Source organism: Barbus barbus, assembly GCF_936440315.1.
Source record: "Barbus barbus genome assembly, chromosome: 26".
NCBI classification, from domain to species: Eukaryota; Metazoa; Chordata; class Actinopteri; order Cypriniformes; family Cyprinidae; genus Barbus; species Barbus barbus.
This window is the reverse complement of record NC_136754.1, coordinates 17,185,976-17,202,123: the sequence shown is the minus strand read 5'-3', so window position 1 is coordinate 17,202,123 and position 16,148 is coordinate 17,185,976. Positions and strand designations below refer to the sequence as shown.

Sequence of the window (16,148 nt, the reverse complement as noted above, 5' to 3'; positions counted from 1 at the left end):
CTACCTCATCCAAGAATGCGGTCTCATCGTTGTTGGAGATGAGGCCCAGAACCACAGTATCATCAGTGAATTTGATAATAGATGTGGAGCTGTGAGAGGATATGCAGTCATGCGTGTAGAGAGAGTAGAGCAGGGGACTCAGGACACAGCCCTGTGGGGCTCCTACGTTGAGGGTGATGGAGTTTGAGGTGAACTGGCAAACTTTCACCACTTGAGGTCTGCCGGTGAGGAAGTCTTGAATCCAGTCACAGAGTGAGGAGTTTAGGCTGAGGTCTGTGAGTTTAGAAGCCAGCTTGATGGGGACTATAGTGTTGAAAGCTGAGCTATAGTCAATTAATAGCAGCCTTACATAATTCCCATTGTTGCTGTCCAAGTGTGTGATGGAAGAGTGGAGGACGTGAGAGATGGCATCGTCAGTGGATCTATTTGGGCGATAGGCAAACTGAAGAGGGTCCAAAGTATCAGGTATGGAGGAGCAGATGTGGCTCTTTACAAGTCTCTCAAAAACCTTCATGACTATTGATGTGAGGGCAACTGGGCGATAGTCATTCAGGCAAGAGGGTTTATTGTTCTTTGGCACAGGGATAATGACAGATTTTTTAAATGCGGTGGGAACCACGGAGGTAGCAAGGGACTCATTAAAGATAGAAGTGAACAAACCAGCGAGCTGATCGGCGCAGGACCTCAGAATACGGCCGGTTATCCCATCAGGTCCGGCTGCTTTCCTTACGTTCACTTTCTTTAGCGCCCTCCGAACCTCATCCTCCGACACGGTGATTACAGGATCATCGCTACTCTGCCTGCTGCTTCCTGATGTGCTGGTCGGCAGAGACGCGCCGCCGACGTTGCAATCGAAGCGGCCATAGAAGGTGTTTAACTCGTCGGCCAGCAACGGATCTGCTCTCACCTCCGCGGAGGATTTGTTTCCAAAGGCACAGATGGTCCTCAGTCCCTGCCACATCCGTCGAGAGTCATTGAGCTGGAAATGAGACTCAATTCTCTCTCTGTATCTGTGTTTAGCGGCTCTTACTGCACGTCGGAGAGCATAGCACGATGCTTTGTACTCGCTCATATTCCAGGTCAGAAGAGCCTCATTGTAAGCGGCAGTGCGTGTGTTAACCGCAGCACGGATTGTACTGTCCACCCACGGTTTCTGATTGGAGAATGTCCTTATCGTTATTGTTTCTGTAGCTTGCTCGGTTAGCGTGTTTACAAAGCTTAATGCTACATCCGTGAACTCGCTGACGTCAGAAGAACTCCCCTGGAACATGTCCCAGCCCCCTGCAGCATAGCCTCTGAGTGGGAGGACCAGAGCGTCACTACTCTCTGCACCGGAGGATCCTGAACGAGCCTTTGTTTGTATCCCGGTGTTAGAAAAATGGCGGCATGGTCCGATTTGCCAAAAGCCGGTAGTGAACTGAGTGTAGCAGTGATCCAGTGTGTTTGGTCCTCTAGTTGGACAGGATACATGTTGATGAAAGTTCGGCATTACCTGCCTGAGGTTGGCTTTGTTAAAGTCCCCCGCGATGATAAAGGCAGCGTCAGGATGTTTGTTGATGTAGCCACTGAGCACATCGTGAAGCTTAGACAAAGCCAAGCCGGTGTCCGCCTGTGGTGGAATGTACACAGCAGTAACAATGATTGATGAAAACTCCCGGGGCAGATAAAATGGGCGGCAAATAATGGAAAGATGTTCCAGATGAGGCGAGCAGGAACGCGACAGAATGGAGATATTCCTGGGATCACACCATTTCTTGTTAATCATGAAACACACTCCTCCACCCCTGGATTTACCGGCCTCTGCTGTTCTGTCTGTCCGAAAAACAGAGAAGTTATCACTCGGCATTACAGCAGTGTCCGGGACCATGGACGAAAGCCACGTTTCTGACAAACAAAGGATGTTGCAGTCCCTTATGTCCCGTTGGAAACTAATCCTGGCTCTAAGATCGTCCATCTTATTTTCCAAGGATTGGACATTTGCGAGCAGAATGCTCGGGAGAGGAGGACAGTGAGCCCTTTTCCGGAGTCTATCTCGAATCCCAGCGCGTTTCCCGCGGTGTTTCTTGATAGTGTAGCGGTTTCCAATGTCCAAAAGTGTTTCTATGTTGTAGGTGATCAGTGCCGACGTGGAATGAGTAAAAAGAGAAAGTAAAAGTAAGTAAAAAAGTAAGTTAAAGCAAAATCTCAGCGGAGCGGCCTGAACGGCGTCTGAACACAACGGCGCCATTATGTAGAATATTCACATTAGGGCTGCACGATTAACCTTTATCGCATCGATATTGAGGTTTTAACTCCCGCAATAACCTAACCTCAGGAGTCTGAGGTTTTTTCCCCCGCCTGTGACATTTGAGTGACAAACCTATTAGCCAATCAAAATGGTCGAATCTCGCGTTCCTGGCTTGCTGGCCAATTAGAAATGGCAATGGAAACAAGGTTGTATGCAGTGCACCGGCTTTCTGTCAGCAGCAAAGCAGCTAACACACAACGTGTACCTCGAATTGTGCCAATAGAAAAAGCTTGTAACTGCGCAGAAATGGCCGAAGGCACTTCTTCGGTGACGGGAGAGGAAGCGGGGGAGCACTTGGTTAACAAGAAGGGTGGTACTTCAGCTGTTTGGACTTATTTTGGATTCGCGAAGAACGACGTGGAGCAAAAGAGTGCTAAATGTAAAATATGTCGACGTGCCGTGGCCAGATCCAGAGGAAACACTACCAATCTATACCAGCATCTTAAAAATCACCACCGACAGCAATATGATGCATGCACATCAAAATGCACGCAAAAATCGAAAATCGCATCGCAATCGCAATATTTGTCAGAAAAACCGCAATTAGGTTTTTTCTCAAAATCGTGCAGGCCTAATTCACATATTCGTCTTCATGGATGAAGTCTTGCCATGTTTTGAGCACTGAGTCATAATCATAATCATTATAATCTTAAAGACTGTTGCTCTTAAAACACCAAACAAATGGACCGGTAAGGTTATAGACACTCTTGCTAAACAGCCTCCCATGGTTTGTCCTTGTTGAAAGTCTGAAAGACACCCATTTCAGCCCTGGCTTTTACTAAACACTATACTGAACAAAATGTATATTACATTGAAATACAAACTAGTGACAAGGAAAAGAAAAAAAACAAAACAAAAGATAATTGCAACATTTGTTTGATTTTTTTTCAACAGAAGTTTACACAAATTATATTAACCCCTATAATAATGGGCATTCACATTATTTTGTCTAATCTCAGTATATAAATATGTTGTGTCTCATCATAATATTAAAATTGCCATTGCTGTTAGTACAAGCAGAGAGTTCAAAATAAAAAGACAGATTTTCTCTAACATTCAGAAAAAGGCAGCACAGTTTCAAGCTGTCCTGAAATGCATGTGTTCATCTCCTTTTGACCTGTGCTGTTGTTTTTCATTCAAACTGCACAACTGCAACTACAACTCTTACAGTTTTAATGAGAAATACCTTTGATGTTTGTTTGTATACCTCATTATTCCTGTACTATTAAATCTGTACTCCCACCTAAACTGAACCCCATCAAAAAAGATTGTAATTGTAAAGCCATAGCAAGTATTTGACTGGAGAAAATCCATGCAAAAATATAACACTGTAAACTAGTCCAAATCTTATTTTGCATTCAGGCAAATGTCGACAAGCAGATATTGTTGGACAGAAAATGCTGTCTTTTCCAACCTACTGGTTCAGTGACCTGAACGAACCAGGGCAATGCCTGTCCTTTACCAAAACCTGAGCCAAACCCAGAGTCAGTGCCAGACCCACTAAACCAGTCCTCAAATAGCTGGGCAATTGAGAGAAGGAAACAAGACAACATGAATCAGCCAAAAGCCGTGATGCAACCATCACTTAGCAACAATGGGAAATCTTAACAAATGCTTGATGGGGAATTAATAATTTATCTGCTGGTCTGAGTTACTTATTTTGTCTGAGTTACTTATTTTTATCTGATTTATTCATTTTACATGGCTTCATTTCAAGTTGTCTGAGTGCATTAAGACGTCATATGTAATATGAAATGACAGGGCCAACAGGAAAAGCAGATGTGATATGAATCTTAATGATATGTAAACTGAGACTCTCTTCAGCAGCTGATTTAACTGAAGAGAGAACATACTCACACGAAGTCCAGGTTGCCCATCTCTGCCATCCTTGCCAGGGGCACCTGGTGATCCAGGCAGCAAACCCCCTGAGGGGGTAGGACCAGGTGGGCCAGGTTTCCCTGGAGGCCCTGGAGGACCAGGTGGACCCTAGAATATGACATTATCATTTATAGTGAAATAAATAACCTGAATGTTCAATGCCACTAAATACAGTATGAACTGTAAGAATGTTATCAAAACACGGGCAGATTTACTCACTCTAAGACGTTCTGTATCAATGTCAACATCTTCAAATCCAGAGCTGAGAGCATCAAATCCATACTGTCATTAAAATTGGAGATATGTTCTTAATAAACAGAATGCACAGCATGTACAGTTTGAGCTGAATTACATAAGTTTCATAACCAACTAATTTTGCAACATTGACACGGTTATTGAACTTAAATGAACTCACTCAAGATTTATAACAGGACTATTGTCTTTTTAGAGATGCTTTACAGCAGAATTTGAATTTATCTCATATTTGATTAATTTTGCAACATCAGTCCTGTTATTTTCCTGCTTATTACTATGAAGTTGCTTTGAAACCATCTGTATTGTATAAACAACTATTTAAATAAAGGTTAATTGACTTGAGATCAGATCAGATTTACAGTAGGCAATCGGTGCAGTTACAAATCACATGCTTTGGAAACAAACGACCCCCCCCCCCCCCATGAAGTATAGTGACGGGGACACTATACTGCCAAAAAGCACTGTCTTTCGGATGAGACGTTAAACCGAGGTCCTGACTCTCTGTGGTCATTAAAAATCCCATGGCACTTCTTGTATAGAGTAGGGGTGTAACCGTGGTGTTCTGGCCAAATTCCCTCTACTGGTCCTTGTCTATCATGGCCTCCTAATAATCCCCATACACTTGATTGGCTCAATGACTCTCTCTCCTCTCCACCTGTAGCTGGTGTGTGGTGAGCGCACTGGCGCCGTTGTAGTGTGGCTGCCGTCGCATCATCCAAGTGGATGCTGCACACTGGTGGTGGTTGAGGAGAGACCCCCCCACATGATTGTAAAGCGCTTTGGGTGTACAGCAATACACAATAAAGCGCTATATAAATGCATCATTCATTCATTCATTCATTCATTCAAGTAATAACTTAAACCCACAGTTTGTGCAATATACTTACTGGAACTGGTTTGGATAGCCCCGGTGGTCCGGGAGGCCCTGGTGGACCAGGCAGACCAACCCCAGGATCACCCTAAAAGAGTTAAATAGGATGAAATTAAAGCTTTTGGTTTTGAGCTTGAAAAAAAGCAACATAACAGACCAGATGTTCTCACTGTACTGAGGCATTGTGGATAATCATACGTTTGGGAGGCAGCTCAACTGCATTATCCCTCACCTTTTCTCCTTTGACTCCAGATTCTCCAGGTAATCCTGTAAGTCCTGGAGGTCCTCTCTGCCCCTGCATTAAAGAGACACTGTATTAAGATCAGCGGAGACAGATGTAAACATGAAGCCATGACATTCTATTACATTTTATCCTCCTTATTTTCAACTTGAAAGTAAATTATTTCTTCTGAATCTTCTGATTCTTTACCTGCTGTAGATAAAGGTAATTAACTACTAGAATAACGTGTGCAGTGCAGTAACATGCTACAAACCAGTGTGTTTATGATAATTAAAATTATATAACAAATACCTGTTTGAAACATCAAGCATACTGTTTTTGTACAGCTAATATAACTGGAAGTGGCTGACTCCGGAAGCATATTCAAGTTAAAAATGACCATGCCTGCTCTTAAAAATAGTGTGGATTAAACTCAGATTCTGCAAATTAGACATAAAATGGGGTGTGAATAGCCAGATATTGTGCAATACAAAACTATCAAGGTACAAGGGAGAAAATAAGAAATTCTTCTACAATTTTTGTCTTGCGTTGTTTTTTTTAAATACAAATTTAATTTGATTTGGTTCACAAATTGCAGGAATCAAGTCTTACTTTTCTTCAATTTAATATAAGAAGACCAATAAAGAACCTGTGTGTTCTATTTGAATGCCATCTGGTCATCTCTAAGCACTGCTAACGTCATTTTTGATAGCACTTTAATTACAGTCCTGTTCTTCAAGTACATGTCTACATATTATGTACTTTTTATAGTAATTGCAATAATTGGGTAATAACTACTGTAGCCTGAACTTACCTGTAAAACCTAACCCTAGCCCACAGGAAGTACAATGTAGGAATGTAGGTACAGATAAGTGTACATACTGTAAAATAAAGTGCAACCATATAATTCTAAAGAATCAAATATGTTTCTTATTTTGAGGTCTACCAGAAAGGATTATTCAATTAACAATTGTAATATGTGCACAATAATGTTGATGTATCAACTGTACTTTGTGCAAAACTGTACTGAATGTATTGTCCTTCATCTGTACACATACCAGTATTTTAAAACTTTCCATATGCAAGCAAATTATTAAATTATTACTCACTGGTTTTCCTTCTTCACCTTTGAGTCCCTGCAAAACATAGGCAAGAGATTAAAAAAATTCTAGTTCACTCAATCTATACTGCTAGGACATGAAATGGTCTATAGTACTATGTTTAAAGATAAATGGTTAGACATAGTGTCAAAAAGAATAAGAAGAAGCAGCACATTCAATATTGTCATCATCATGAGGAAATAATCATACAGGTTGTCCATCTTTCCCTGGTCTGCCTTGTCTTCCTGGTGGACCCATTGGACCTTGAGGGCCTCTCTGTCCAGGCTGACCTGAATGTGTGGGTGGGAGAGATGGTCCAGGAGGTCCGGGGGGTCCTGGGGGGCCTGCAGGTCCAGGCTCTCCACGCACCCCTTTTTGACCCTGGCCGGAACCCTGAAACAGTTCAAGAGATACTATAATTCTATAATTGAGTATGCAGGATTATTACATCATTTTAACCATCATATACTGTACTAAGCCCATTTCCGTCCACGTAAGAAAAAATGTATGCCTTAAAAAGTCGAAATTATGACATACTTAAGTCATAATTACGAGATAAAAAGTCGAAATTATGACTTTAAAAAGTCGAAATTATGACATAAAAAGTCGAAATGATGACTTCAACACACCTTATAAACAAAGCATATACCATTTACAGACAAGCAGAATACAGCCCAGAATATGAACACAATGTGCTGATTTGCACTTTAAGCGTTTTTGGGGTAGAACGTGATGACATGAAGAATTGGGCTTCCATATTCCATAGTACTACTGAAGTGAGTTAATTCAAAAATAAGTATCCGATTTTTTGTTACAACAGGAAATAAAGTGCAATACTTACATCCCCTGTACTCTCTCCTTTTTCATCTGTTTTGTAAGTCCCTGAAAGGATTAACAACCAATATTAATATTAATCTGCTGAAATACAACAATCTAGATAATCAACATTCACGAAATAGGTAAAATAAAGCTTTTTTTTTTGTTGTTGTTTTAATTAAAGAATGTTCTCTCACCTCTAAGGAGTCTTTCGTCTATAGGGGTCACATGTCCTGAAAACTCCCCTTCGTCCATGTCAGGCGACACAGTGGGAGGAGATTGGACAGGATAGGTGGGTCTATGTGTCTGCAAGCAATAATACATCAACTGATTACATTCTTACAAAATATATTAGCTATAATAATGTAAACTAAACATCTGAATCTATTAATTATGATTATTTGTTGCCGTGGTTTAAAACTTTTTAAAGGTAAAGTGTGTAAGTAGTAGTGGCACCACACGGAATAGCAGGTTTCTAAACACGACTACCACTCCTATCAGGCCCACGTCCCCCATTGTAAGGACAAACTTGGTTGAGTTGAGAGTTAACATGGCAGAATGCTCAAACCAGAGGTCCCAACCTTGTTTGTCAACTGAACTATGCCCTATTTTTATTTTTTCTTGAAGTGCCCTCTGATATTTAAAGTAACAATGAAATATAATGCATTTTCTCAACAATTTTACACATTGCTATTTGGACATCATTGCAATAACTTATTTAATCATTTAATACTATTTATAGTTTTGATTTTGAACACTTGTATTAAAAAATTATACATTTCTGTTACATTAACATGGGACTGAAGAAACTGGTGAATCCCTGGCTAGGAAACAACTTGTATTGGTTCACTCCTGTCATGAATTGCAATGCATTACATTACAGCAACTTTGCAACTGGTTTTCATGTCTCTTGTGACCAATCCCTTCCATTGCATGTTTTAGAGAGCCATGTTTGAATATATATTTAAATGTAAAGGTATCATATTGCTTCAGAGTGTTATATACTGTATATAGTGCTTTTTTTGGGAGCTCAGCAGCTCCCTTCCCCATTCGTTTTCTTTAGAAGGAGCATTCTTCAAAAACATTTCTGTGTTCCAAGCAAGAATGCAAAACATACAGTACAGTTAATTTTTGGGTGAACTATCTCTTTAGCATAAAAAAGCCTCTCTTCACATTTAAAGTGCACTAGGAAAGTAAAACAGCAATGTTTTTTGGATCAGTGTTGATACATAAATGATGTTCTTTCTGTCATGTGTTTCTGTGAGAGAACAGAAGATTTATTCCCTTTTGATTCATCTGAATATTGTAACTAAACGCAACTCTCTAGAGGGAGAATGAATTGCTTTGCTTCCTGTTTTACAAAGATAAATAAAGCATAATGTCAACAAAGAAATAATTACATTCACTACAAACACGCACATAAGACAAACAAATATGAAAATGATTTCTTCTTTCATGCTCATCTATTCATTTGTCAGTGTTATGCATTTGTGCACATAATTTTAAAAATGTCAAATATTAATTCAAGATCTGAAAACACTTTATCTGAATCCTGTATATATATTTACAGTTATGCATTTAGCAGACACTTTTATCCAAAGCGACTTACATCGCATTCAAGTTACAGTTTTTACATTTTATCAGCTCTTGCTTTCCCTGGGAATCGAACCCATGACCTTGGCGTTGCTAGCGCTATGCTCTACTATTTGAGCTACAGGAAAGCTTACTTATATAATATAATTATAAAGTTATTCATACACTACCAGTCAAATGATTGGGATCAGTAAGATTTGCATGTTTTAAAACGGTTTATTCCTGTGATGACATACTTCAGTCATCAGTGTCACATGATCCTTCAGAAATAATTGTAATATGCTAATTTACTGCTTAAGAAACATTTCTGATTATTACCAATATAGAAAACAGTTGTGCTGCTTAATTAAACTGACTTTTTTCAGGATTGTTTGAAGAATAACAACATTCAAAATATATATTTTTTGTATCAGTATAATACTTTTGATAAATTTAATGCATTCTCTCAAAAACAAAAATAAAACACTAATAAATAAATAAATAAATAACAACAATTCTGAACAGTATCCTTATAACACGTATCATCTGTAAATGGCATAATGGTCCTAGATAATGTATGGCTTTAATAAATGGCACATTTTAAAACAATTAGACACATTTACATGGCAAAACTATGTAACTGAGTTGATAGATATACTTTTTTTTTTATTTAATTTAATCAGGTTAATAGAAATGCTATGTAATGTGTGCAAGAAAGTGCTTCTGTCAAACCTTTTCTTTGTCTTCTCTCACATTTGTCTGACCGAAAATTACTTCATTTCTCCTATGTTCTTCTTCATCATCATAATCACCATCACCACTTCTGTCCCCGGAGGCCTGCAACTGCAAAGCATCACGAGCGTCAGGAGACACTCCACCACAAGAGGGAGTGCCAGCCACATTACAACCATACTCAAATATACATTTTGCTTTCAATCCACTATGACAAACTTGCCTCTATAAAATGGCTAAGGACAGTGTAATAATATTCTGAGGCAAATAACACAAACAGGACCGAGAGAGTAATGAAAATGTGCTCACGCTGGGGTCATCCTCCTCACACTGCTCTTCCGCTGCCCTAGGATCCGGTTTTATTACCAGCTGTTGAATAGACCCCTGACAGAATGAGAAAGAAAGAGTAAGAGAACGAAAAGGTTTAGCTGTTTAGCCGTTTAAAACAAAATCAAATAGTTAGTGTACAAGATTGCTGTGTATTATTTTCAGAATGCAAAGTGGTTAATCACACTGCAATCATGTTCATACACAAGTGCTGCCTGGAGCTGTAAACTGCTGTCAGGAGGAGATCTGTTCTGTTATTTTCATTCTAACAGGAGTAGACAGTGTTCAGGAGTACAGCAGCACAGATTCTTCCAGCGCTCAGTGATGTGCCAGAAACTCTTAAGGGAAGGTTATAAATTGTGTACAATTATCAGCAGGCTTTCAGATGAAGCACCTCCTGCTTTACTCATTAAGATTTAATGGGTTCTTTTAGCCACGCTTTCATTCAAGTACAGCTGGGATTTATGACGGCCATCAGCTACTTTCATTATTAAAGAAACGTCCTAGTCCAAACAACCATAAAACAATGACAAGCAAAACTCAATTAGAACCATTACAGATAGCATATTACAACATAAATTAACACATATTAACACAATAACTTTCATCAGTATTACCTCTGAAGGGAGACGTGAAAGAACAAAAGCTCAACAACAAAACTGATGTTACAAGAGAATACAACAGTAATTGCAAGCCTGAACCTGGGACCTACGGGGTTTTAGCCAGGTCTAAAAGTAGAATTATTTCTCTCTGTTAGTGTACAGTATGTGAGAGTTTCATTGTTAGTTGCTTCTCATTCCTTGAAGGAGGCCCATCCAGCATTATGCCACTTAACACAAAGGATTCGACCTTCCTGAAGTGTTCTCCATGACAACAAACCTCCCTAAACACAATACACCGACACATGGGACACAAAAGCTCCTCAGCTGGAATTGTTCATAATGCGGCAGAGGACAAAGTCAGAATCAAAACTTTTTAAAATAAATTTTGGTAAGTGGGTGTTGTAGAATGTAAATGTGAATAAATTAGGGAACAATTCATTTATAGTCAACTAATGATTTTGTAAGGTAATGTTTTATCTTATTATCATTTTATATGTAAAATATTTGAAACATTAAAAACATTGTTATGCACAAATAATTGGCTGAAATTGATTTGTCATAATTATGACGTCTTATCTCACAATTTTTGACATTTTATTTCCTAAATATGCCTTTTTCATAATTTTAACTTAAGTACTAAACTTTTTATGTCATTTTTTTATTTAATAAAGCATGATTTTTATTCTTATATGTCAGAAATGGGCTTCGATAGAAAACAAATAAACATACAATATTAAAATTCTGTACTATATTGTGTAAATAAAATAGAACATTCAACAAATATAAAAATAAAACACTAAAATCTAAAAGTGAATTTAGGCATCAATTTTCTCATACACAATCATGTATGAGAAATTGATATTTAACATGAGATTTCCTAAAGATTAAATTGAACAGTATCATTAATGTTTTTAAACATTCACTTTAAGCGAAAGCAATCTGAGCACAAAAAAATGAGAAAATGAGAATACATAATTCAATATTAACTGATGCCAATCAATTGAAATGTCATGTCAATATTCCATCCATGTCAGTTTATAATCATGGTAAACATTATCAGAATCAGAGCACACTGTTTCTTTGGAACAGTTTGTACTTGTTCGCTCTAACTTTGCTCCATGCAGGTAGCTGTGAATAACCTTGAGCAACTTTTGATCATGGATCAATGATAAATGATAAAAATGTCAAGGTGGATGTGAATTTCAATGTGAGCCAGTCAATACTGAAGGTATATGTTCAAGGCCCCTGGCACACATAAATCACTTCATCTCATCAATAAATGTACAGCACTTGAAAGCAAAGGACAAGGTAAATATGAATAAAAAGATGATTAATTTATGTGGTTTCAGCTTAATTCTGTTTTGTGAGGTGTTTCAACTTTGATATATGATAAAGTCCAGTAGGAAAAAGTTTTTGAGATTTTAAAAAATGTAAAATGGTGACCTACCACAAATCTCTCCAGGCCAGTACTGCCCGCGTTTGCCACGAAGATACCCGAGCCTTGCTTAAAGCTGAGGGGCTGCTGGCTTCTCTTCAGAGGTGCGCTGTGGTACTCCTCACAATCCATATAGAGCCGAACCTCCTCATGCTCGACCATCAGGGTAAAGCGGTTCCACTGCTGTGTCATATCAGGCACTTTAAAGGAAGCCACCTCCATGGTGTCTGCAAGCCCTGGCTCGCTGTAATACAGAACTATCCTCTGGGTCTTATCCTCCACGGGTGTCAGGGCCAAGCCCAGGTGGACGATCCTCTGGGAGGGATCTGTGATGGCAAACAGAACCCCTCCTCGAGAGTTCGAGGGCTTGACAGTGACAATAATGGCAAAGTCCATGAAGAAAGGCTCAGGTACAAATGATTGGGTCAGTCGACCTACATTAGCATTAGACCCAAAATTGTAAGCAGGGAAACCCTCGTAGCCAGTGATGAAGGACACAGATGGAGGAAGAGGAACACCAATTAGTTCAGTCAGGACTAGGTGACCCTTGGACCCCCGCTCTGAAAGAAAACATCCAGTAACATGGGGAATCATTAAAATGAAGGACAATATACAGCCCCAAAATCCCTTCCCACATTTATGAAAATATTTCTCTCCTAATAATACATGAGCATACAGTCTAAAAACTTTTGAACAAGACAAAAGTGTTGCGATGAAAATCAGAAACAGGGTTCCTTATCTGTCGTTCACTACTAGAGTTATGTCGTGACGACATTAGGGGATTCACTTGGGAGCCCCAATCACCTCTGATATTAAGAGAAAACGCCAATGAATATTGGCTAGTGGATTTTGCATACCTGAGCCACTCCCCGTGCATATGGGTATAAATAGGCGACAGATGCATCCACTCATCAGATTTTTGCTTTGGAGCCGAGTGGATGAGAAGATTGCTGATCTCCACAAAACCTTTTCACCTCTTTATTTTTTTCCTGGTTGGCATTACGGTGGCATTACTGTGTCCCTCCAGCAGCGATTCCCCTGGGCACTTCAACTTCAAAGATCAAATTCTAAAAGAGCAAATTGCGGACGGTTTGCGTCTTTTTAAAGATGTCGTTCCGTCTGTGTCCTCTTGGTTGCGGTCGTTACCTGTCCGCGGATGACGGACACGATCGTTGTCTTCAGTGTCTGGGCATCCAGTACGCTGAAGATGTGTTCATGGATGATTCATGCGCCTGTTGTGGGCGTATGAACATGACGGCGCTGCGATCTCGCCTTTCTTTTCTGAAAAGATTGGCACTGGCTGGACTGCCGGCTGGTGCTCTGGGAGATCTGAGGGTGACAGTAAGAGGTTCTCTGCCGGGCACGTCCCCACGGACCTCTTACTCTTCACGTAGCGATCGTCCCGAGTGATCTCGCTGGTTCGTCCCACGGGGCTTCCAGCATTTCATTCAGTGCGCCACCCAAGGATCAGATGTCGATCGCAGCATCGGGGGATGGGCTTTCGTCCTCCGAGGATGAAGGTTCAGCGGGGCTGCCCCCCTCGGGTGTTGTCGCAACTGCTGAGCTGGACCCGGGCAGCCGCGAGTATCGGGCTGGAGGTCAACAGACCGCCCAGTCCCGAGCCCTCGCGGCTGGACAATTGGTTTATCGGGGCGGGACGCGGCTCACAACCGCACTCTGCCCCGGTGCCTTTCTTCCCAGAGGTGCATGAGGAGCTGACAAATCGGGGACGGCCCCTTTCACAGCCAGAAGCCGCTTGTCTCCCTCCTCCGTCCTCACTACCCTCGATGGCGGGGCGGCTAGGGGGTAAGTGGAAATTCCCCAGGTGGAGAGAGCAGTTGCGGTGCACATGTGCCCACAAAACGCTGCCACTTGGAAGAATCGTCCGTGTATCCCGTCTAAAACCTGTAAGCTGACGGCCGCTCTCTCGCAGCCAAGGCTTACAGTGCTGCGGGCTAGGCCGCCTCTGCCTTGCATGCCATAGCTATCCTGCAGGTACACCAAGCCAAGGCTCTAAAACAAATGCACGAGGGTAGTACCGACATGGGGTTGATGCAGGTGCTGCGCACGCCGACTGACGGAAGTCACATCACGGTCCCTCGGGAAGGCGATGTCCACTCTCGTGGCCCAAGAGCACCATTTCTGGCTCAACCTGGCAGAGATGAAGGATGTCGACAAAGTAGGCTTCCTCGATGCTCCCATCTCCCAGGCTGGGTTGTTTGGCGACACTGTCGAGGGCTTTGCCCAGCAGTTCTTGGCAGCGCAGAAGCAGACCGAGGCGATCCAGCACATCCTACCCCGGCGGGATGCTCCAGCAGCCACCGCTGCCCCAAGGGCCAGACCTCAGTCTGCTTGTCGCCGTGTCGCCTCTCGCAGGAGTGCAGCGCCCCCCGCGTCCCAGCCGGCCCCCAAGTCCTCCAGGAAGTCGACGAAGCGGCCCTGACGCGGGCAACCCGGAGATGTGAAATATTGCTCTTTCCCAGGAGACTACGAGGATAGCGTCACTCCTTCCCCCGGAGAAGGGCCGGGCGGAGAATCCTGTGTTTCCTTTTGTTTCTGTTCTGAAGGTACCCACCTTCTCAAAAAAAGAGCAATTTCCTTTTCCTCCGGGTTCTCAGGTTCACGGGCTGACAGTGTGCGACGCGCTGCCTCCTCACTCTCACCCATCTTGCCAGCGGCACCTCTAGCCAGTCCCCCCAGGGACTCAGGGAGTTCTGCGGGGATGAGTCAGAATGCATCGCCTTCTGTTCCATCCAGCCTAACTCCCCTTCGCTGCACCACTGCGGGTACGTCGGTTGTTCCTTTGGTGCCACTTGCACGGTGTCTGGGGGCGTGGCTTGCGCTGCCCAGCCCATCTCACTGGCTCATTCACACAATTCAACTCAGCTACGTGATTCAGTTCGCCAGGCGACCTCCCAAGTTCAGTGGCATTCTCGAGACTTCGGTGGCAGTCCGAGACACAGTCTTGCGCGAGGAGATTGCTGTCCCTCCAGCCGAGATGAGGCAGGGGTTTTACAGCCCCTAATTCATCGTGCCCAAGAAAGGCAGTGGCCTTCGACCAATCCTGGATCTGCGAGTCTTGAATCAGGCCCTGCACAAGCTCCCATTCAAGATGTTGACGCAGAAGCGCATTATCAAATGCATCCAGCCCCGGGATTGGTTTGCAGCGATCGACCTGAAGGACACTTACTTTCATGTCTCGATCCCTCCTCGACACAGACCGTTCCTACGGTTCACGTTCGAGGGGCGGGCATGGAAGTACAGGGTCTGTTCCTGTCGCCCCGTGTCTTCACGAAGGTCGCGGAGGGCGCCCTTCCTGCGTTACGGGAAGTGAGCGTCAGGATCCTGATCTATCTCGACCAATGGCTCATTCTCGCCTGGTTGCAACAACAGTTGTGCGGTCACAGGGACCTGGTGCTCCGGCACCTCAGCCAGTTGGGGCTTCGGGTCAACTGGGAAAAGAGCAAGCTCTCCCCTGTGCAGAGAGTGAGCCTGCTCGCACAGACTCTGTGCAATGTCAGGGAGGACAAGGAGCCGGTCTTGTTGGTTGCGCCTACCCGGACCTGGTTTCCGGAACTCATGCTCCTCACGACAGCCCCTCCTTGGCGCATTCCTCTGAGGAAGGACCTCCTTTCTCAGGGGCTCGGCACCATATGGCACCCACGTCCAGATCTGTGGAACCACCATGTGAGTAGCCTGCCACAGGCTGTGGTGAACACCATCACTCAGGCTAGATCTCCTTCGACTAGGCAAGCCTATGCACTGAAGTGGAGTCTGTTTGCAAACTGGTGTTCTTCTCGCTGAGAAGACCCCCGAAGATGCACGAGAGGCGCAAGAGAGGTTGGAGTGCAGGCTGTTGCCCTCCACCTTGAAAGTGTATGTGGCTGCTATCGTGGCCCATCACGATGCAGTGGACGGCCGGTCCCTGGAAAGCACGATCTCATCGTGAGGTTCCTGAGGGGTGCCAGGAGGTTAAATCCTCCTAGGTCACCCTTGGTGCCCTTCTGGTCCCCTCTATCATCCTGGCTGGACTTCAGAGGGGTCCCTTTGAGC

General features: G+C 42.9%; 1 protein-coding gene across 6 annotated transcripts in view; it reads right to left on the bottom strand.

Moving 5' to 3' along the window:
* Window positions 1-16,148, bottom strand: part of LOC306845656 (collagen alpha-1(XV) chain-like) — a 52,284-nt gene that overhangs the window by 16,769 nt on the left and 19,367 nt on the right. For all 6 annotated transcript variants that reach the window (XM_079378572.1, XM_079378573.1, XM_079378574.1 and 3 more), the window contains 11 exons: window positions 12,108-12,655; window positions 10,041-10,115; window positions 9,732-9,842; window positions 7,625-7,733; window positions 7,453-7,493; window positions 6,822-7,004; window positions 6,621-6,647; window positions 5,524-5,586; window positions 5,308-5,379; window positions 4,385-4,447; window positions 4,145-4,273 (listed from right to left, as the gene is read on the bottom strand). In XM_079378572.1, the coding sequence (XP_079234698.1) occupies window positions 4,145-4,273; window positions 4,385-4,447; window positions 5,308-5,379; window positions 5,524-5,586; window positions 6,621-6,647; window positions 6,822-7,004; window positions 7,453-7,493; window positions 7,625-7,733; window positions 9,732-9,842; window positions 10,041-10,115; window positions 12,108-12,655 (1,421 nt within the window). The remainder of the gene's footprint in view (window positions 1-4,144; window positions 4,274-4,384; window positions 4,448-5,307; window positions 5,380-5,523; window positions 5,587-6,620; window positions 6,648-6,821; window positions 7,005-7,452; window positions 7,494-7,624; window positions 7,734-9,731; window positions 9,843-10,040; window positions 10,116-12,107; window positions 12,656-16,148) is intronic.